Below are 22,416 nucleotides of genomic sequence, written 5' to 3' on the forward strand. Positions count from 1 at the left end.
TTTATAATTCTATGTTCTTTAATATTCCTCCCTTGATTTTCTTTTTGTTGAAGTAACCCATGATTAATCAACTTCTACCCCTTTTGCTTTTGCTTTATAGAATCTGTCTGTCCAACACGAATTCCAGTGGCAGCTCGTGATGAGAAGGGGTTTGATATTCTTTTAGGCTTGGGTGTAAAGAAAAAGGCTAAGAAAAGAATTCAGCTTTCACCAACAAAGATAAAAGGATATGAAGTGACATCAAAAGTCGATTTATCAGAACTCACAAGGTAAACGTTATGTGTCGATACAGCGTTTTCTTGATGTTTCTGTAGACATGTTGAGAATTCTTTAAGCTCATACATGTTCTTCTTTTTCCAGCAACGTTTTCCCAGAAGGTCTTCCTCCATCATATGTATTTGTCTCCACTCAGAGATTTAAGGTCAAGAAAGTGTGGGATTTATGGAGAATTTTAACCATTGACGGAAGGCCACAAATAGCAGTTACCTTAAATGGAGTGGATAAAACTTTATTATTTACAACAACCAGCATCATTAATGGCTCACAACTGGTCACCTTTGCTGACCCTCGAGTTAAGGTAAAGATGCTTGGGTATGATTATGGTATTCACGGGGAATGACCATCAGCTTTGTGTGTTTTGGGAGAGGAGAGCCATAATTTGAACCTGACTGAAAAAATAATGATTTCATATTTTAATTTTGCTTCATTGACTAAAAGGAACAAAGGAAGAATATTTGTTTCTTTTTTAATTGAAGTAGAGTTGATTTACAATGTGATGTTAATTTCTGCTGTACAGAAAACTGATTCAGTTATACATATATATATACGTATTCTTTTTCATATTCTTTTCCATTGTGGTTTATCACAGGATATTGAATACAGTTCCCTGTGCTATACAGTAGGACCTTGTTGTTTATCCATTCTATACATAATAGTTTGTATTTACTAATCCCAAACTCCCAGCCCATCCCTTTCCCACCCCCCTTTCCCCTTGGCAAGCACAGTTCTGGTCTCTGTGTCTGTGAGTCTGTTTCTGTTTCGTAGGTAATTTCATTTGTGTCATATTTTAGATTCCACATATGAGTGATATCGTATGATATTTGTCCTTCTCTGTCTTATTTAGTTCACTTAGTATGATAATCTCTAGGTCCATCCATGTTGCTGCAAATGGCATTATTTTGTTCTTTTTTATGGCTGAGTAATATTCTATTGTATATATGTACCACATCTTCTTTATCCATTCATCTGTTGATGGATATTTAGGTTGCATCCATGTCTTGGCTATTGTAAATAGTGCTGCTAGGAACATAGGGGTGCATGTACCTTTTTGAATTATAGTTTTCTCCAGATATATGTCCAGGAGTGGGATTTCTGGATCATATATGGCAACTCTATTTTTAGTGAAAATTTGTTTTTTAATTCATATGAGATTAAGGGGTGCAGGAACTAACATTTTTGAGTGCCTGCTTCTAGGTGCCAGGAACATTTAATTATAATAATCACCCAAGGAAGAAGCTATTGCTCTCATTTTAAAGATAAAATACCAAAGTTCAAGGATATTAAATTCTCTTTCCAAGTAACATGGCTAGTAAGTGGTGACATCAGGAATTTAATTTAGGTCTGGTCACTTTCAAAGTCTGTGTTTGTCTATTTTGTACTGCCATGTCCTACAGGATATTGAGATAAATTCATATTTGTCAGAACATTAAATACAGGTAGGAAATATGTACAGAATTCATATTTATTTGGATGACAGCTTATATTCCCAAAAGGAGCATATATTTAATAAAATTCATAAACTAAAAGTGTATTTTTCAAGTCAAATGTGTTCAGAATATAGATGCCATGATAAAATCAATTACATTTTGATTATTACTGTAATTATGATAGTCAAATTGTACATTATATAATTTAGGAAATATACAAGGCTGTACATGAAATTATGCATTTATCCAATTTCTTCATTTGGTAAGCAGAATACATTTTTAAAAAAATTGTTTTCTACTATTTTCATTAAAGGCAATGTGCTAGGTTCTGTAAGAAATGACAAATGAATAAGGCATGTTTCTAATCTTCAAGGAATTTATTTATAATGGGATATTCAGTGCTTCTGGTATCTAAAAGAAGTACAAAAAGTTAGTGGACTGTGGAAGGAAAAGTGGATTCTAATACAAAATGTGGGCCAGTCTTCATAAATGAGATGGTTTTTGGAATGTAGGATGAAGGATGTACAGGATTTTGTTGGAGAGAGAGAAGGACACGGAAGTCAATGGTTCATTATTGAGTAGTCATGTGTGGTGAAATGCAGGGTTTTTATTTATAGAATAGAACGTGGTGCCCCCTGTGTTTGGAGTATAAGATACATGAAAGAAAAGCTAGAAAGGTATAAGCTCAGTTTGCATGGACGTGGGAACCGTACAAAGGGTTTTGCATTTCAATCAGTGGATGACGGGATTCCATCAAAAGGTCTTGATCACAGGCGTGTCATGGTCAAAGTAGCTCTCTCCTCTCCTTCTTTCCCTTCTTCTTTTGTAAAGAATACTTTTGACTCTTTCCTGGAATTGGACTAGGTCCTAGGAATACAGAAATTAATAATATTAATTCTAGTAGAGGTAAGAAGGTTGGCTTGGAGAGGGAAGGGATAGGGATTGAGATGTGTTTGAAAATTATTCAAATAAAACAAGACATCTATGAGCCTAAATTATGGCAATGAGAATGGCAATGGAGAAGTGAATTTGAGTCGTGTTTAAGACACATCCTTGGTAGAATTTTGCATCTATTTGTTATGGCAACTGAGGGAAGGGGAAAGAGGTAAAGGCACTTGTATGGTTTAGAAACTGAGGATACTATTATCCCAGGGAAATCGGGAGAGGAAGAAAGTTTGGGGGATTGTTCAAGTTCATTTTGTTACATACTCTGTCAGACTGATTGTGAAACTCCTGGCAAAATTATTCTAGCCAATGTTAGAATTATAGGTACCATATGTGAGAAAGAGGTCCAGGCTGTCAATGTGGATATGGGAGATATTCCATAAAAGTTATAACTGAACTGTTGGAATGAATGAGATCATCAAGGGGAGAATGGAAAAGGTCAAGGACCGACCTGTGGGGAATGCCCTCATTAAAAGGCAGGTTGAGGAAAATGAACCCTCAAAGAGATAGAGAATGGACAGTTGTAGAAGAAGGAATGAAGGTGATCAAGATGGTTTGAATCACGGAAGCTGAGACCATCAATGCGGATGGACTAGTTACAGGGTCCACAGTTGCCATGAAGTAAATAAAATGAGGGAATGAAAGAAGCCACTTGGATTGGGACATTAGGAACTTATCTGTGACCTTGAGGGAGTTGTTTCAGTAAATACTTTGGTACAGCCACTTTGAGATGTGAAATGGAAATGCAGCTAGGGATTAAAATAATTGCTGGGTGGCCTTTGAGACCCAGCTTGCGTCAGGGTGAGTTAGAATATGATACGATCAATCTGGGTGGTATGGATTTACACTTGATGACAACAAAGAAACGAAAAGATTGTTTGGAACTCTATTTATGAATCTGCTGTACTTTCTTCCTACAGACATTATTTGATGAAGGCTGGCATCAAATTCGTCTCTTAGTAACCGAACAAGATGTAACTCTGTATATTGATGATCAACAAATTGAAAACAAGCCCTTACATCCAGTTTTAGGGCTGTTCATCAGTGGGCAAACCCAAATTGGAAAATACTCTGGGAAAGAAGAAACCGTTCAGGTGGATAAAAATGATCTGCTTTTCGTATTATATAAAATGGAACTTTGGTGATAGTATTTATTCCATTTAACTGTATTTAACTTAATTCCTTTAAGAGACTTAATGAAAATGTGGTCAGTTCATTAGTGAAATTGTGTGTGTGTATGAAAATGAAAAATCAAACAATATAATAATTCTTAGAAATTTGTTCCCCTAGGTGTAGGGTAGAATCTATGTTCTTATGGACCATCAATTTCATATTTCCCAGGAGAAGCATAGAATATATCATGAATTTGGGAAAGGATTACAGCTGTGATCGGGGCTTGTAAAAATTTCTTTGCAGCTGTGAGGATAAAATTAGATTAATGCATGTCAGTGTTCTTCATAAACAAAACGGTGACTATTTTGGTATCTCTTTAAACTAGAATATCTGTGTGCGGGTTGAGAAGTGTGTATGTAAAATATAGCCATTTCTTGAAAAATCCTTTATTTGAAAAGGTATGTCTTTCCTACTCTGTTTCTATTAAGGGAAGACTGTGTCATATTCAAATGTAGGATTACACATATGGTCTCTATGTATTAATGTTACACGTCAAATTGTAGTAAATATTTAAATAGTGATAGGTGCTGGGCTTACTCATCACACAATACTCCGTGCCAAGAACTAAATCTCTGAAACTAAAGATGGTTTCTTGACCCGACTCTGTGCAATCAGGGATGTGAAGAGATGTAGGGTAAACACAGAAAGCCTGGGAAAGCTTTTAAGTTGCCTAGGAAATGCCGTCTAGATGAGCTCTTAATAGAAGGATACTACAGAAGCTCCACTGGGTTTCCCAAAGAAGTCAGAGGTTTGTTTTTGGTGCTAGGGAAGTTTTTCTTAGGAGTTTTGTTGCGTCACATCTTTACACTGTATGTTAAGTATTTAAATTTTGTATGTTTATTGCTTATTGTATTTTTATTGTTAACGAAGCTAAGTGTTTCGATCTATATTTTATATGATTGCTAACTACACTGGCTGCTTCTGTGTATGTGAATTGCTTTTATAAAACAATTTGCTTGGGCCTCAACTTTAACTTAATTGGTTTTATGTTTCTAGTTTGATGTCCAAAAGTTACGAATCTACTGTGACCCAGAGCAAAACAACCGGGAGACAGCATGTGAGATTCCTGGATTTGTGAGTACGATGAATTATATTTTCCTAAGTGTTGCTTCAGTACTTTCAAAGCAAGAAATAAAACGCAGATAATATACGAGCTTTAATTTAACATATAGAGTTAATTTGTTTCTTCATTGTCAATGCAAATAAAATGACACTGATTAAAACATATTTTGAGGTTCATAATTGAAATAAAATAATAATGCGTACAAGTGTAAATGGAAGACCACGGGAAATATTTTCTCATCTCAGATTGATTGTTCCACTACTCAAGTGAAGCAGGGATAGACCTGCTCTAGAAAAACGTAGAATTCGTTGTCTGAATGTCCAGTAAGTAAAATACATTTCTATACTTTATTAAATGTGTGGGTGAAATACCTCACGTGGCACAATTCTGAAGAATGGAAAATTATTCATTTTCCTGTTTACTAGCACGTTTTCTCAAACCATAATGAGTATAAATTTTTCTTTTTGTTGTTGTTGCCACCCAAGTAGGATTTTCTTATAATTCTAGGATATAAGCAACTTTCTATTTATTTAGCTATTTTCATTAATGCGTTAGGAAGAAAAAGATTATAAGCTAAAATGTTATAGAGTCTGATCATATACGTGTGTGAGTGTGTGTGTGTGTGTGTGTGTGTGTGTGTGTGTGTGTGAGATCAATCCCCTTTCCCCTGGGCAAGAAACAGTATATTGTTGCTAGTGAAAATAAGGTAAAATGTCATAAAACTTTTTGACAATGTGGATTTCCAGTCATATTTGAACCCTACGTAGTTCTTTTCATTTGTATAGTCATGCTGTCATCATTTTCTTATTTCCTATCAAACTGAATAAATTATGGATCCATATTCTGAAAATTTGAGGACATAGAGCAGCACATTTGAAGGATCTGTAATAAAATCAAAGATGGAAGCTTCTAGAAATGATTCATTCTGGATTTTCTACTTAAGTAGTTGTTTAAACACTATAATATTTATTTTAGATACTTATAACTTGGAATATAAATCTCTCCTAAAAGCATTAAGAAGTTATTTCATTTTGAGAGTCCATTGTACATACTTGATTTATTGCTATTTCTCCATTGATGTTATGCCATGACTATGACCCCCCATATAATAGAAGCATAGAGTGAGATTGTAGATTCTGTGTTCTCACATCCACTTTTCTGTGTTTTTATGGCTCCTTCCTCACTCTCAGGTATGACTTTTTCAGGCTTGTTTACCCTTTTCATCTTCATTGCCACCTTCTCATTTTCTGATCTAATCTGTTATTGTTTGGAAAGATTATTAACCTATTTTAAAATTGTGTGTCATTCAGTAAGAAATAGATGGCTTAGTAAGAAGCTTTTCTAAAGTAAATTGCATAAAATTGAACGCATGCAGAGGCTTCCCTGGTGGCGCAGTGGTTTAGAGTCCGCCTGCCGATGCAGGGGACACGGGTTCGTGCCCCGGTCCGGGAAGATCCCACATGCCGCAGAGCAGCTGGGCCCGTGAGCCATGGCTGCTGAGCCTGCGCGTCCAGAGCCTGTGCTCCGCAACTGGAGAGGCCACAACAGTGAGAGGCCTGCGTACCGCAAAAAAAAAAAAAAAAAAAAAAATTGAATGCATGCAGTTTGCGACTTGCTTAGATGTGTTTTGGCTTTTTCTCTGGTTCTTAAGTGATTCCCAGAAAGTTCAAGAGAGCGTATAAACCCCACATTGAGGTATTTTTGTTCTTGTGTGGCTGTTATACCAAGCACACTCTCCATCATTGCTAATTTCCTTACTTTATCCTATTATAAATGTGGGAATAACATAAATAGGTAATGTTTTAGTATCGTTGCAAGCAAATGTTTTAGCTCTTGCTGGTTTTGGTACTTCATTTATCTCTACCCTGGACAAGGAAATATCTGTAAATTAGGAAGATAATTTAGACATTTAATTAGAAACATGTCTTAAAACACATTTGTTGTTGTTTTTCTTTCAGAACGGTGAGGTAGGCCTGGATACTATTATTCTCCTTAAGGTAGTATTTGCATTGTGGGACTGTTTAACTTCCTTCCAACAATTGTAAGTATGTTAGATAAATAGAACCCATTTTTATGTAGTCTGAATGTATCTAGTATTCATAGCTTTTTTGTGATTCTGAATTTCTTATTGGATGGGACTAAATAAAATTGGATAGTAAATATAAGATATCTTTACCATTTCACACACACATATAGACATACACAGGCATATGTGCACATATGTATGTGTCTTGCCATGTGCCTTTATCTCCATTTTTGTCTTTTAGTGCTTCAATGGTCCCAGTGATGTTGGTTCAACGGCAGCTCCCTGTATTTGTCCTCCAGGAAAACCAGGACTACAAGGCCCCAAAGTGAGTAATACCTAACATACTACTTTTGATAAAACACACAAATAAGAGCTGAGTAGACACCAAATTCCTAATCACCATTGACTCTGTTGTGAAATGTCTGCCTAATACCTTAGAATAGTTTAAAATGTGAATTTTAGTGATTTTTTAAAAAAGTGATTCTAATCTGTAATTGCCTTTGAACCTAAAACTGATACCACGTAAAGTGAGGGAGTGTTATTTGTTTGCTTGTTTGTCTGTTTGTTTTCTCCCCTAATACCACTACTGTATCCCAAGAATGATACCTCCTTACAACCTGGTAAAAAATGAAGAAAGGTCATTTGTTAAAATACGTTCTAAATTCTTAAATGTCTAAATGCTTATTCTGTCAAAATGATTTTCAGATAGAAAAATGAAGTAAAAAATTTAAAGTTGGTTTGAATGTTGTGTTTGATGTCCAATTCTAAAAAGAGAGGCAAGTGTGTATATGTGTGTGCATGTGTATTGATTTATTTATTTTACTTAATCATGTAATAATTACTTTTAGTCATATTCATACATGCATATCTCCCAGTTACATTTACATATTTATTTGTGTGTGTATCTGTATATATATTCTTTGTGTGTATATGTGTTATTTGTGTGTGTATATATATGAAAACATATATTCAACTGTGTACACATTTGTATATGATTGGAACCATGATGTGCATTCTATTTTATAACTAGTCACTTTTTAACATAACAAATACTCTGAATATGTTTCTGTATTATAAATATGAATGACTAAATTTTTTAAAGTAAGTTGATACTAATCGTGGCATCACTTAGACATAGCCTAAGATACTGAGATGTCAAGTGGTTTGTCCACTATAGATAAATCTTTTTTATTTAATATTATTTTAAAATATCATCTAGATAAAAATAATGTCTAACTTGAAAGCAAGTATGACTTCCTAGCCAGAAAGAATGTTTCATGTATTGCTCATCTGTTACTTGAAGTGACCATAATAAATTCTGTTAAATGAGTTGTAATGTTCATTTAGATGGAATTTTCTGAGAGTTTTAATCATCACAACTAAAAATTTTCAGTTTTTAGACTGGTAATCTGAGAGTCGGATTCTTCCTAACTTTTGTGCATGTTTCCCCATCTATTTTCAGTTGATAGTTCATAACCTACTTCAAACCTAGCTGTTAAAATCAAGAAAGAAATGCAATTTAAGAATTAAAAGAATGGGATTTCCCTGGTGGTGCAGTGGTTGAGACTTCGCCTTCCAATATGGGGGTGTAGGTTTGATCCCTGGTCGGGGAGCTAAGATCCCACATGCCTTGGGGCCAAAAAACCAAAAACCTAAAGCAGAAGCAATATTGTAACAAATTCAATAAAGACTTCCAAAAAAAATGGTCCACATCAAAAAACAAATCTTAAAAAATAAGAAATAAAAGAATACATTCAATACTTCATTCAAAGTAAATCTGTTTGGCTTGGAACTTCACTTCATTCCATTATAATCAATTTACTATTGTGAACAATTTTTAGATTGCCTTTAGGAAGGTTAATCCAAGTGTTCTTCTATTAAAGTAACCATGTTATTTAGGATGCCTGATACAAAGGAAAAATACTTATAAGATGTTTCTGGGAGAATTTACCTTGCAAGGCAGCATGGTGTGACCTACCAGCAGACTATCTTTTGAAACATAGTTATACAGCTTATTCAACTTGGGTTGTTATACATAGAAATGATTTGATCTGCAAGAGATCAGAGTCCTATAACATCTGACTTCTCTAAGCCCAGAGGGCCTTCCAGCCCCTCAGGCCACCCCCAGGGACTCTAAGGGGCTGTCCACTTCCAGGTGTGGGGCACCTGATGCCTCTCATGTTTCCTGATTCATCATTAGTGATCCATTAGGCATCTTGAAGTGACACCAATTTTTATGCCTGTATGTTTCTATAGCAAATTTTTAGCACACCCTTTGTCTTATCTGGGAAAGCCTCTGATTTTCAGTATTTCCAAGTTTCATGTGTTCCTCATTTTCATTCTCTTTTCTTAGTCATCATCTAGCCCCACTGCCACCTACTACTTTAAGTGAAATTGCAGTTTTCCACAGATCTTCAAGTTGGCGTGCCTTCTTAATCTGCTTTCCATTTTCTTCAGAAAATCTGGCAGGAGGGCAGGACACACACACACTCTTCCATCCTTTTAGGGCTCTTTCCCCTGGAGGTGGTTCCTTACCCACATTGGAGACCTGCATGTGAAAAACAGAATCCCTAGCAACACCCTGAGTTGTTCTTCCTTTAGAGAATTGCTGGCCTGGGAAATTGATAGAGTTTTAATTAGTTCAACAGAATCAGAACTAAAACATATGAATGGATTTTACTATAGATCCAACTGAGACGTATTGGCTGTTTTTGTGAGATGCTCTCTGGAAAGTTTTACAGATTTCCATCAAGCAGACTTACCTGTGCAGGAGAATCTAGTCTTCCGATTAGCCAGAAATTGGGTTCTCGGAGCTGAGAGTTTGGTCATGAAACTGAAACAGAGGAGAAATTTGTGTGTGGATAGGTGGGTAAGTGCTTATTCTAAGATAAAGTCGGTCATCTGCTTCAAGTTCTCTCAATTTCCAACAAATATGACATGCCTATTGCAAAACCAGGTTAAATTAACTAAGGTATCCCATACTTGGACTTTTCATGGCATTATAACTATTTAATATGCATAGAAAAATATATTTGTCATGGGGCTGTGAGCCCCTGTATGAGGCTGGCTTATTTATTCTGTGTCCTTAATGTCAAAGGGAGTGATTAAATTAATGACTCTCTGGGAATGATTTTTATATGCAAACACTTCACAACAAAGGTTAATACAAACTAAATTCTCCTTTGGAATTCCACTGTCTAGCACAGTACTTAATAATAATATATTTTTTATGTAAAAATTTATGAAATCATTGAAAAAATAAGGTTCACCCCTCCTCCTGATTAACCTATATGGAATACCTTTGTTCTATGTGAAAGATCCAGGCAATCCCCAATTTACAAACAGCTCCCTTCCAAAAGACCTATCCATGCAAATGGCAGCTGCTTCTCCCACTTCATAGCTGGAGGAACATTTATGGGGACAAACTCCCCACATTTGATCTAATCTTAAATGTTAGATCTATGAGTGCAGAAGTGGAAAGAAAGCCTTTTTTTCCCTTTTTTTAGGAAGGAGCAATTTCTTAATAACTTATTTTCTCTGAAATACCATTCTTTCTACAACTATATTGATGCCCTTTGTTTCACTCTGATAATTCTTCTGATTAGAGACTCCTTTGGATTATCAAAGTAGCCTCTGTCTAAAATACAAAAGCCTTTGGAAAATTTCAGGAGCCTTTGGGCATTCACATTTTTATGTTAATTTTCCCAAACTAAATGGATTCCTTCTAGCTGAAGAGAATGTTTGAGTTTTGAGGGAGGGGAGAGGTTGGTTTTGGAGAAAGGAATAGGTCTTAGGTCAGATACTTTTGTGGAGGCCAGTAGTTAGTCTGAAGGCACAAGCATTTTGAGAAGAGAGCTTGAAAACATGGGATTTGGACCTAGGAGATATTTGTTTTAGGTGAGCAACTTAAAATATTAGCTTACTCTTGAAAGCTTTACTGTTTCTCAGTTTAATTATTCATATTTGCACACTTGCAAGGCCATGTGCAGGGATGTTTTAACTTAGTCCATGATGTTTCCATTCCTGTCAGCAACTCAGAAATCCTGTGGCACAAAATCAATTCATCATAAGTAAGAATTGCTTTTCAGCTGAATACTTATTTTTTTAAATTGCAAATGTTTCAACTAAATTAGAAGAAAGCAGATTGAGAATTTAGTCACAGTTATATAATTATAGGTCATATGTCTAATTTGATGTATTTGGAAAATTTTTTCCGTGTTAAATTTGCTAGCTCTCCCTGGGTTGGGTTCTGATCAGTGTATGCATTTTGATGTGGGCAGAGAGAGCAGTGTTTAGGAGCATGGAGTCTGGAGCTGAATTGACTGAGTTCCCATCTCTACTGCTGCTTTGTGACCTTGGGCAAGTTACCTAACCTTCCTGGGTCTCAGTTTTCTTATATGTAAAATGGGAGCAGTAAAATTACCTGCTTCGTGGGGTTATTGTGAGGATTAAGTAATTTAATACATGTAAATCTCTTAGAGCAGTGCTTAGCATATAATAAATAGTCAGTAAAAGTTGGTTTTATTACAGTAATAAAATTGAATTTTTATTCTAATTGGGCTTCTCTTCGAAAATCAGTTAGGGTTTTACTTTATTCTTCCAACAACAGCAAACCTACCCGAGTTTTTGCAAATAAACCAGTAGGACAATAGTCAAAATAACCAGTAAAATCTACTAGAAATAATAGAACCTGCAAAAGAGATTATTTTCCATCTTGGGGCTGTTGACCTGTGCCTTAAGAAGTCACACGGATTTATCTTGTGGGTGATTTTTTTCCCTTGGAAACTTAGTTTTGATTCATTTAAAATATTATTGTTAAGTATATTTTGTACTTTTATGCAGCATAAAAACACAAATCCCGTTTCTTCTCATGCCAAAGTTTTATTTCAGCCTCATCATTGTAGAAGTTAAAGCCTCTCAGATCCTTTTGATGTCCTAGATTTTGCTGATAATTAATATTCTGCAAGTAAAGAGGTCATTAACAGGAGACTGGATCTGATTGGAAATAGTCAGCAAATAGTTATTGAACTACTTGGTACCCAGCGTTGTCCAAAAAAGGAGAAAATATTGACCATGTTTTCAAGGAGTCTCAATCCAAATGATAAATGAAGACCCATCAAGGGAAAATTTTGAGAAAACTCTTGTTATGAATAAATGATCAGTGATATGGGAGCTGCTGTAGCATTTCAGTAGAAAAAGACATCAGGAGAAAATGCAGTAACAAGGAAGGTGCAGTGATTGGAAATTTTGTTATATTAACTCAAATGGAAAAGGAAGAGTCTTCCCAGAAGTTAAAAAAAAGATCGAATCTGTTGAAAGGCAGTGAGGCCAATCTGAACATGTTAAATAAAAATGGCAGGGAGGCCAGAGATTAGTGTGGAACTTCTCAAAATAAGAAGAAAACAATCTAACACCCTAGGGGCTTCCCTGGTGGCGCAGTAGTTGAGAGTCCGCCTGCTGATGCAGGGGACACGGGTTCGTGCCCCCGTCCGGGAGGATCCCACATGCCGCAGAGCGGCTGGGCCCGTGAGCCATGGCCGCTGAGCCTGCGCGTCCGGAGCCTGTGCTCCACAACGGGAGAGGCCACAACAGTGAGAGGCCCGCGTACCGCAAAAAAAAAAAAAAAAAAATCTAACACCCTAGAGAACAGGAATGCTGCTCCCTTAATGTTCAGCTGACACTGGGTGTCTTTGGATTAGAATTACAAATTGTACCTCTTCAGCAAGAAATTACATGTTCCTGTGTTATTTTTCTCCCTGGATTTACAGCTATTCTTTTTCGATCTCTTTTAAAAATGGCATTTCCCTTCTTCTCAGCCTTTCCACAAGCTAAACCTCTTGGGCAATCGTAGGTGAAAAACCCATCCTTTCTTCCTTGGTTCCTTGATAGAGTTCACACAGTTCTTTCCATTTTTCCTGTTATGTTTCAGGAACAAACCTCCCTCGCCAGTAGCCTGAAGTAGAATTTCAGATCAGCGTATTTGGCTCTGTGCAAGTACCCTTAGCACTGGTGTTTAGTTAATGTATAATCACTGTGGTATGTGTGAATGATTACCTGATGTAGATATGAAGCACTGAATTGAAATCAGTTGTCTGTCTATGGTAGTTTACCAATACTGATGGCCGAGACGTGATGTTTTTAGGGGAGATACCGCATGTGGACCTCATGGACTCCATAATACATGGATATGATATTATCATTATTACTACTACTATTATTATTATTATTTTGGCTACACCCCTCAGCTTGTGGGATCTTAGTTCCCCGACCAGGGATCGAACCTGCACCCTCGGCAGTGAAAGCACAGAATCCTAACCACTGGACCACCAGGGAATTCCCTCATATTATGTTTTGAAGTATTTCTTAGAATTAAATTATAAAACACCCTCACTTCACAAAAAATGTTGTTTTCATTGCCCTTTTTCATGGGTGGTGACCATCTGATTGGTCAGTACTGACTGTTGGGCCTGGGCTCGTTGCCAGGCTGTATGGAATAATGTTCCTTGAAGGTCTCTGGTTTGTTAGGACAAAGGTCCTTTTTTAGGTGTGAAATGTACTCAGGGACTCTGGGGGTTGTGCAGAGTTCTTTGGCTTGGGCCTCACTTTCATGAAAATATTCAAATCTAGAAGTTTATCATTATGTTAAAATGAGATTATAAATATAGGCAGAGACACACTGACTGGACTGAAAGAAATAACTGTTGTGTAGCTGTAAACTTGAGTCCCACATGGAAGATCACATAGCCTATGGGCTGTTTTTTTAAAAAAATACTTTTTTTTAAGGTAGAAATTATTCTTGTTTTTTATTGAAGTATAGTTGATTTATAATTTTGTGTTAATTACTGCTATACAGCAAACTGATTCAATGAAACATATACACACACACACACACACACACACACACACACACACACACATATATACACATTCTTATTCATAGTCTTTTCCATTATGGTTTATCACAGGATATTGAATACAGTTCCCTGTGCTATACAGTAGGACCTTGTCGTTTATCCATTCTATATCTAATAGTTTGCTCCTGCTAATTCCAAACTCCCAATCCATCCCTCCCCCACCCCCGTTCCCCTTGGCAACCACAAGTCTGTCCTCTACCTATATCTGTGAGTCTGTTCCTGTTTCATAGATAAGTTCATTGGTGTCATATTTTAGATTCCACCTGTAAGTGATATCATATTAAAAAATAATTATCAATTGAATTATTATATCATAGGTCATGGATATCTGTAGTGTAACATCTAGAATAGAATTAAATCTATAGATTTCTGAGTGAAATACTACTGTCGTTGAAACCATAGTTGTTCTGACATTGCACAGTTTGTTCAGAATTCTAAAAATGTCTCTTGCTATAAATACTGATGTTTTACATCAGTGAAAAGTACTTTCCTTGTTATACCTGTTGTGCTCACAGAATTAAATCCCTGAAAGTTTTACATAATAAAAAGCCTTTAATTTTTAAGGTAGATATGATAGCATTTTTCTACTATTTTGGGATTTCCATCTTTGTTTGTTTATTTTTTGTTTGTTTGTTTTTCAATATACAAAAAGCTGCAAATAATGGAATTGGCTTTGAACCTTGATGGACTCTGGCTGAATCAGTGTGGTTGGTTGTTTTGGACTGAGAACTTTTTTTCCTCTCTAGGGTGACCCTGGACAGCCTGGGAACCCTGGATACCCTGGACAACCTGGTCAAGATGGTAAGCCTGTGAGTACTGAAAGCTTAGTCATCTCCAGTACTGGGATTATAGGGTCAATGTAACATTGCACTGGGCGAAATTCAACAGGCAGGGAAGACTTTACTCAAGACTATTGTAATAGGGGAGAGAGGCTCAACTCCACACAGCTGAAACAGGGGGAGGGAGGCCTCCTGAGGGCTGGGTGAGCTGGGAGAAAAGTACTGGAGGACTTTAAGGGGAGATTGATCAATGGGAGGAGCAAATGGAGTTATTCCTGAGCATGGCAAACGTCTTCCTCAAGGTTAGACCATCTGTGTTTGCTATTTGGCACCTGTCCAAGTTAGGGTCATCTCCTCTGTTTCCTTAATGGGTTTTGGGGTGCTGTTTCCTTAATGGTTCCATTTCAACGGGATGGCTCTCAGGTCCTGGAGAAAGACCTGGGTTGTAAAACTGGCAAGAAGCTTTTAAAAAGATTTACATCTCAAAGGGGCAGATAAAGAATTTACGGTTGATTTTCAGTTTTCTAAAGTAAATGCTGTAGGAAAAGGGAAATCAGGGGTGTAGACTTGGGAGGAAGGCCGCTAAAGTTTAGTCAAGCTGAGGGCCACATTAAGGCTAGCTTGGTCAATAGAAGTAGTGTTCTAGTCTCCTTTTAGGTATCTTCACAACTGCATACATCTTTGCTACATTAAAAAATTGCCCAGTGAGTTCTCAATATCAATGAATATATGGGCTCAGAAATCCTTTTATTTTTTCCCCTTCGTGTCTTAAAGTTTTCAAGTTAAAGATCTTTCTAAAGGTGATGTTATTTTCCTCAGAATATATGCACTGGAGTATACTTATAATCTGACTTAAACAAATATCCTCTAAGGTTCAAGAGAATTTTAGGGATATTTATGAATTAAGGAAACATAAAGCAAAACCACTTTAAAGCAACTTAGGCAAATTTTTACAGGTAAGTCAGCATATTTATCACAGTAAATAAACATGAGGTAATAGCTTTTGAATGTTAAATAATTGTCGCCAAAAAAAAGTATCTCCTGGGAGACTTTATCACAAGATGTTAACTCTTTCCATGAAGCATGGGAAGATTTATACTGTGCGTCAATAATTTTCAAGGCAAGAAAGAACCACAGGCCTCATGTTAAACCACCAGCACCCCAACCATCAGGATAGAAGGGAGCTTGTTCAGTCCCTGAGAGAGGTTTGCTGACAAATTTAATACAAAAAATGCAGCCAACTTTCAAAGTGGCAGTGTGCTGGCGCCTTTCACACCCGTGTTGCATGGAAAAGGGGTTAAATATACAGGTGAGCCTCTCTGAGAGAGATGTCAAAGAAAGGAGTCTGAAGAGGTGACAAAGTTGTGGCCAGCTTGGAGCTGAAGCACTGCCAGGAGATGGGGGTGGTGCTGTTGAGCCGACTCCGTGGGATTCACTCCAACTGTGATGGATCCATGAGGGGGCCTGCAGAAAGGAAGTGACATGGTCTGGCTTACTATTTAGAAAGATAAATATGAATATTCTGTGGACAGCAGATTATATGTGTCAACTGAAAAAATGCACAACCTAAAAGTTGAGAATTATGTTTTATTCGGCGGACTTTCTGAGGACTTCAAGCCTGGAAGGCAGTGTCTCAGAGAGCTCTAAGGGACTGCTCGGAAGAGGTGAGGGAGGGGCCAGGATATAGAGGGGTTTTTGCAACAAAGGTCAGGGAGTCCAAACATCAAAAGATTACCGTTCATTAAAGAAAACCAGACATCTCAAGTTAAGGGATTTAGTGCTTTTCTATGTATGGGAAGATGCAAGAGTCCAGGCTCATTGAAATCATTCCTTTGATATGCACCTCAGCTATCTGGGGCCAGTGTCCTGTGTTTTCTCATCCTGAGTCCCCTCAGGGTACATCACTGGGGGCGGCTGCAGTGGCTGAGGGCTTGATGGTGGGCATCCTGTTTCCATCCTGAATTGCTTCAGGGTGGCTGTAATGTGACGGCTTGATGGCTGCAATATCCTTTGTTTACTGACATGGCAGGTGGCATTTTTCATTCACATGGGGCAAGAGTGGGGGCAGGAGGCCATGGAGGAGGTTATTTCAACATTCTGAGTGAGAAGTAAGGGTGTCCTGGATTAGGGCGATGTGCTGGAAGAGAGAAGAAGTGGTCAGAGTCCGGAGTATTTTTTAATGTGAAGCTGAGAAGAATCCCTGTCAAGTTAGATGTGAGGGCTGAGAGAAAGTGCCAAGGAAGCCTCAGAGGATCTTAGCTTGGGCAGCCGGGTGAATTGTGGTGCCATTTCCTGAGCTGGGCGACACTAGCAGAGATGTAAGTTTTGGGGGGAGACATCGAGAATGCATTTGTGGACCTGCTGAAGGTGTCTCCTAGGATATTAGAAACAGGAATCTTGAGTCAGGAATGTGTCGGAGAATGAAAACACACAGTTAGGACTCTGTAGCATGTGGATGTATCTAAGCCTGCCAGAGCCGATAAGATCATTCAGGGAGTAAGTACAGATAATGGGAGAAGAGAAGGGGGCAGGGAGTTGAGCTTAGGGCTCTGTTACAGAGAAAAATAGGAGGAGGATCCAGTTGAGGAAATTGGGAAAGAATAGTCAGTGAAGTAGGAGGACCACAGGGAGGGTGTGGAATCCCAGAAGCCAAGTGCAGAATGCTTTTGAAGAAGGGAGCCATTCATTGTGTCACTGCTGCCATGAGGTTGATAAAAATGAGCTCTGTGCCTAGACCATTGGATTTGCTTGATAGAGGTCATTAGGGACCTTGATAAATGGGGTTTCAGGGAAAAGCAGGATTAAACAATGGGTTCAAGAGAGACAGTTGGAGATAAAATGGTAACAGTGAACATAGATACTTCTGAGGGATGTAATGGGGAACAGAGAACTGGAGCAGTAGCATGGGGAGGATGTGGGATAAAGGTGTTTTTGAAACAATAGGAGATGTTAGAACATGTTTATATGATGATGAAAATGAGGCAGAAGGGGAAAATTCGGTGATTTGGGAGATAAGGGATATTTACAGGAAGAAAATCCTTGGGTTGGTAAGAGGGCATTGGTTCCAGTCACAAGAGGAAAAGTGTGGCCTGGATAAGAGTCTAGGCAGTTAAAGCTTCAAATGGGGGTTAGAGGGCCAAGCCAAAAAGTACAGAAATTGCTAGGTGCAAGGATAAGAAGTTTATCATCAGACTGATTCTATTTGAGTTGAATGAAATGAATGGATTCCAAACCTAGCATCTCCCCCTTTTGCCTTTATCTTCAACTCCCATTATGTGCCAACACTTGCCTTGTCGTTTCTCTTATAACCCATCCCTTTCTTGCGATAACTGCAGGTGTCATGTGACCTTGGTGAATTCCCTCACTGCAACCCCTTCATCCCGCTGAAGATACTGCCCGAGGGCCTGGGGGAGTTCTGCCCTGATCATACTGAGGGGGATGGGTTTTATGAAGATGAGCCCTCTGCCTGGAGACCCCTTCCATGGGACATGCTCTCTCTGTTGCTGGCAGCTGCAGTGCTGTCTCAACTCCAAAGCAGAGACACCTCACATGTCGACTTGTCACCTGCTGGCTTCTTGTGATGACACGGAGCTCCCCTGACAGCACTGCCAAATTATTTAGGCTTTTGTCTTTCTAGTGGTGCAAAGTCCTAGGCAATATTGAGAGGTGAGTGCCTTCCACAGGCTATCAGCTCTAGTTTGCCCTTTTTGCCATGAATGAAGTACTGGAAATTAGTTATAATTAGCTTGATACAATAATCATGGATATTATACTCTGTGACTCTCATTTAAGCTATAGTAGGCTTATTGTCTCATCTCATTCAGTACATGTATATTTGTGTTTTTGTGTGTGTGTATGTATAGATATAGCTCTGTAGTATCTGACATTAGATGTTAGATGCTATTAGGTAATATCTGATGTTAGAGAAAGAAGAAACCTCCTGTAGTAGACAGAATAATGTCCACATCCTAACTCCAAACCCTGTGAATATGTATGGTACCTTACATGGCAAAAGGGACTTTGAGATGAAGACATTTTCTTGGTTAATCTGAGTGGCCCAGTGTCATCACAAGGGTTCTTATAAGAGGGAGGCAGGAGTATCAGTCAGAGAAGGAGATGTGGTGGGTGATGGAAGCAGAGATCAGAGGGAAGCAGCTGTGAGCCAAGGAATGCAGGCAGCATCTAGAAGCTGGGAAAGGGAAGGGACAGATTCTCCCCTGGAGCCTCTGGACGGAATTCAACCTCCCAGTGACACCAAGAATTTAGCTCCCTAAGACCCATTACGAACTTCTGACCTCTGGAAACATAAGTATGTGCTGTGTTAAGCCACTCTGTTTGGGGTAATATGTTACATCAGCAGTGGGAAACTGATACACTACCCCAATACTGTTTACCTAAAGGGATGATTTTTTCTTAAATATCTCCCTTTTCCCTTGTCTTTTTCCCTCTGCAGGAGATAAGAGGCTAGGTGACCAGGCAGGAAGAGTAAGTGAGCCTGGGAGCCAGAACAGCTGAGGGTCATTAGTGTGTGTCCAGGGCCAGCGCAGCGGGAGTGGGGCAGTGTGGGTGGGGCCTCTGGCTGGTGATTGAAGCCATCTGGCCAAGGAAACTTGGATGGAACAATTCTAAGGGAATTCTGCTTTGTTTGGATTTGGCTCTGTGCAACCCCCCTCAATCAGTAATTTGAATCTTTTTCACATAACCAGGCCAAGTCAACTGAAGCTTTAAATAGGAAATTATTCCACTCTGGAGAAATACTAATTTTCATAAGGAAAATGCCTTCAACCAAAATTAAAGAACTATTTTCAAATCCTTCCACTGCTTTCTAATTTCTCTATCAGTTAAATAGCTTCTCTCAGCACAGTATCTGAGCATATTACTATTTTACTATTTTATCATTATCAAAAAAGAGGCAGAGGAAATATTTATATATTCTGTTAGGTACTTCAGAGTAGTACAGCTATGAAAGGCACTGCACTGCTATGACATTGATTTTTTTTTTTTTAAAGAAGGCCATTTATGGAAACATAATAGGACTATTTTATGATTTTGTAGAAGTTTGTATTTTTATGGTGCTCATTTCCATCTCTTTTCTGTTGTCATTAATTACTCTTCATGAAGGAAAGTACTTCCCTGAACCTAAAGCCCCAGCTAGTTGTTGGAGAGATCTGGGGCTGTTTTGCCTTCTTCTTTGCTTTTGAAAGTTGGTTTGCTTTTATGGGCCTCAATCTTTTCATCTGGAAAATAAGAAGGTTCTCTCCAATGCTGATTTTCTAAGATTTCAGTAAAGTCATATTTGCTAAGAGAGAAAGGTGGGCTAGACCAAGCTTCAGCATTTTGGAGATGATTTTCCATATTGGCCTTAAGAACTGACTCAGGAAGCCTGACCATGCACTACTTCCAATAGACAAGAGTGCACTGGTCAACAGGTCAACCTCAGTGATGCAGTGCCCCTCTCCATCCCCACACCCATCAGCGTGCCCCTGGATGGTCCAGAGATGCCAGAAGGGGGCCACTTTCTCTGGGAGATTAAACCTCGTAGAAGTGGTAGTCAGCACAGGTGGGGAATTTCAAAGTTACAGGGCCTTCTCAAACCACACATAGAGAGGTGGGGCACATACTCGAGATGAAGGTGTAAGGTAGGTGGGAGGAAGGAGGGGCCTCCTAGAGCCTTCAGGCCCTTGTGACCACTTGACTTTGGTTTCAACTGGAGTGAACTCAGGAGCCATGGGAGGGTCTTGAATAAAGCTGTGATGTGACATAACTTATTTGTAAAAGAAATGACTCTGACTTCTGAGTTGAAAATAGATGTTAGGGCAATGAGGGCCAAAACAGGGAGATGAGGACAGGAGGCTCTTGAAATAATCCAGGGATGAGATGAGGGCGACTGGCGTCAGGATGGTAGGAGCGAGGGGAAGGGAATTGCCTACACTCTGGGGATATTTTGAAGTTAGAGCCCCCAGGATTTACTGATGTATCAGATGTGAGTTTGCAAGAGAGCAGTCAAGGGTGACTCCAATGAGATGTGGTAGAGAAAATCGGGGAAGGGGAGTCAGGAGTTTGCCTTTGGATAGATCAGGTTTTTATGTTAGACGTTCAAGTAGAAATTGTAAGTGGGTGATTGAGGATAGAAGTCTGGCATTCAGAGGGAGTTCTTTTTGTGAACTGTCCTTTCTTGTATTTTGCATCTCAATTAATGCACTTCTTATACATTAAGATAATGAATCCTTTGCTATAGATGTCAATAGTTCTTCTCTTTATTTGGTTTACAAATTTGGTTTTAATTTTTAGAAAAGTAAAATTCCCCCACAATTAAATATTTTCTCTTGCTGTTTCTTCCAGTGGTCTTTTTTTGAGCATTGGATACTCTATGTTCATTGATTTAATATGATTTTCAAGAATTTTTGATTCTTGATTTCATTTTGGGAATTTATTTTGGCATTTGGGGTGACATGACGATCCAAAAAGCTCTGGTCAACTTGGAGGATGGCCATTCTAACAAACTGAAATTCAACCAGAATATTTGCCTGTGAGGCGGTATTTAAACTTAGCCTTGTCAAAAGAGGAATTAACATATGTAATGTGTGGCCTCAAAGTCTGATGCAATTTTTGGTCTTGTTAGTAATATGTGATGTATGTATTATGGAAGACTACAATCCTGCTTTTGGAGTATTGGATTTGGTTTGGGATACTACACTTTAGGAGTACATAGGATCTGGAATTCATTCTGAAGAAGAGAGTAAACTCAGAAGACAGCCGGCGGGGTGTCGGGGGGGCAGTTACTGAGCTTCAGGTGTTATCCCAGCAAAGATGCTCTTCTCAAATTCTAAAATCCTCCAGAATGGTGGTAGGGAGAAGGAGGAAAGGGAGGAGAACTAGGCTTGTAGAGTAAGTTTGATGGGGGGTGGATAATTAGTAATAGAACAATAGGACCCAGTAGACAAGATTTTTATGCTTTCCTCTTTCCCGACTCTGAACTGAATATGGTACCAACTGTGGACTCAGTCTTTTAAGAGCTGTGGGGGTTTGGGGTCCAAGTGCCACGAAGATGAAGGACCTGGAAAATGAGATACATTAGGTTACAGGCCAAGGAAATGGCTATGATGTAGCTTGGAAAAAAGAATAACAGGAAGTGGCCTCATTATGCAGTATATGAAACATCCTTCTAGAGAGAACAGTTTCCACCTGAACTCACTTCCCTTCAGTCTTGGTTCCTTACCAAAAATGCTTATGGGCTCCCTGTCTCCCGCTGCCATTAAACAACCCCCCCCCACACACACACCTATGAACGTCTCACTGATAGATTAAAATGTGGACCATTGGGCTTCCCTGGTGGCGCAGTGGTTGAGAGTTCGCCTGCCGATGCAGGGGACACGGGTTCATGCCCTGGTCCGGGAAGATGTCACATGCCTTGGAGCGGCTGAGCCTGTGAGCCATGGCCGCTGAGTCTGTGCATCCGGAGCCTGTGCTCCACAACGGGAGAGGTCACAGCAGTGAGGGGCCCGCATACCGCAAAAAAAAAAAAAAAAAAAAAAAAAAATTGTGGACCATTTGTGTCAAATGAAGTATCCACTGCTTGGGCAGTTTATCTTCCTTTTCTCTAATAAAACGTTATTTAGAACTCATCTCTTCTATAAAGTTTTCCTAGACAAAGCTTAGTGGATTAGCTACTTCATTTTTCTTCAACACACCCCTTATGTAAATCTTATATATGGATCTTTCCATGTTTATGTCATGCGTCTCGTAAATAGATTACATTATATTTTATACAGGTAGTATATACAATAATAATAATATGTACATAATCATT

General features: G+C 38.6%; 1 protein-coding gene across 2 annotated transcripts in view; it reads left to right on the forward strand.

Annotated features, from left to right (window-relative positions):
• COL21A1 (collagen type XXI alpha 1 chain) overlaps nucleotides 1–22,416 on the forward strand; it is a gene marked incomplete at both ends in the record, with an annotated part of 125,616 nt that overhangs the window by 20,062 nt on the left and 83,138 nt on the right. The window contains 7 exons of one of the 2 annotated variants that reach the window (XM_082848837.1): nucleotides 101–269; nucleotides 361–577; nucleotides 3,572–3,745; nucleotides 4,821–4,898; nucleotides 6,846–6,854; nucleotides 7,155–7,238; nucleotides 14,574–14,636. In XM_082848837.1, the coding sequence (XP_082704963.1) occupies nucleotides 101–269; nucleotides 361–577; nucleotides 3,572–3,745; nucleotides 4,821–4,898; nucleotides 6,846–6,854; nucleotides 7,155–7,238; nucleotides 14,574–14,636 (794 nt within the window). The remainder of the gene's footprint in view (nucleotides 1–100; nucleotides 270–360; nucleotides 578–3,571; nucleotides 3,746–4,820; nucleotides 4,899–6,845; nucleotides 6,855–7,154; nucleotides 7,239–14,573; nucleotides 14,637–22,416) is intronic. The other variant, XM_082848836.1, reaches the window with a different exon arrangement.

The sequence above is a fragment of the Leucopleurus acutus genome (assembly GCF_964270905.1).
Source record: "Leucopleurus acutus genome assembly, chromosome: 10".
In the NCBI taxonomy this organism is placed as follows: domain Eukaryota; kingdom Metazoa; phylum Chordata; class Mammalia; order Artiodactyla; family Delphinidae; genus Leucopleurus; species Leucopleurus acutus.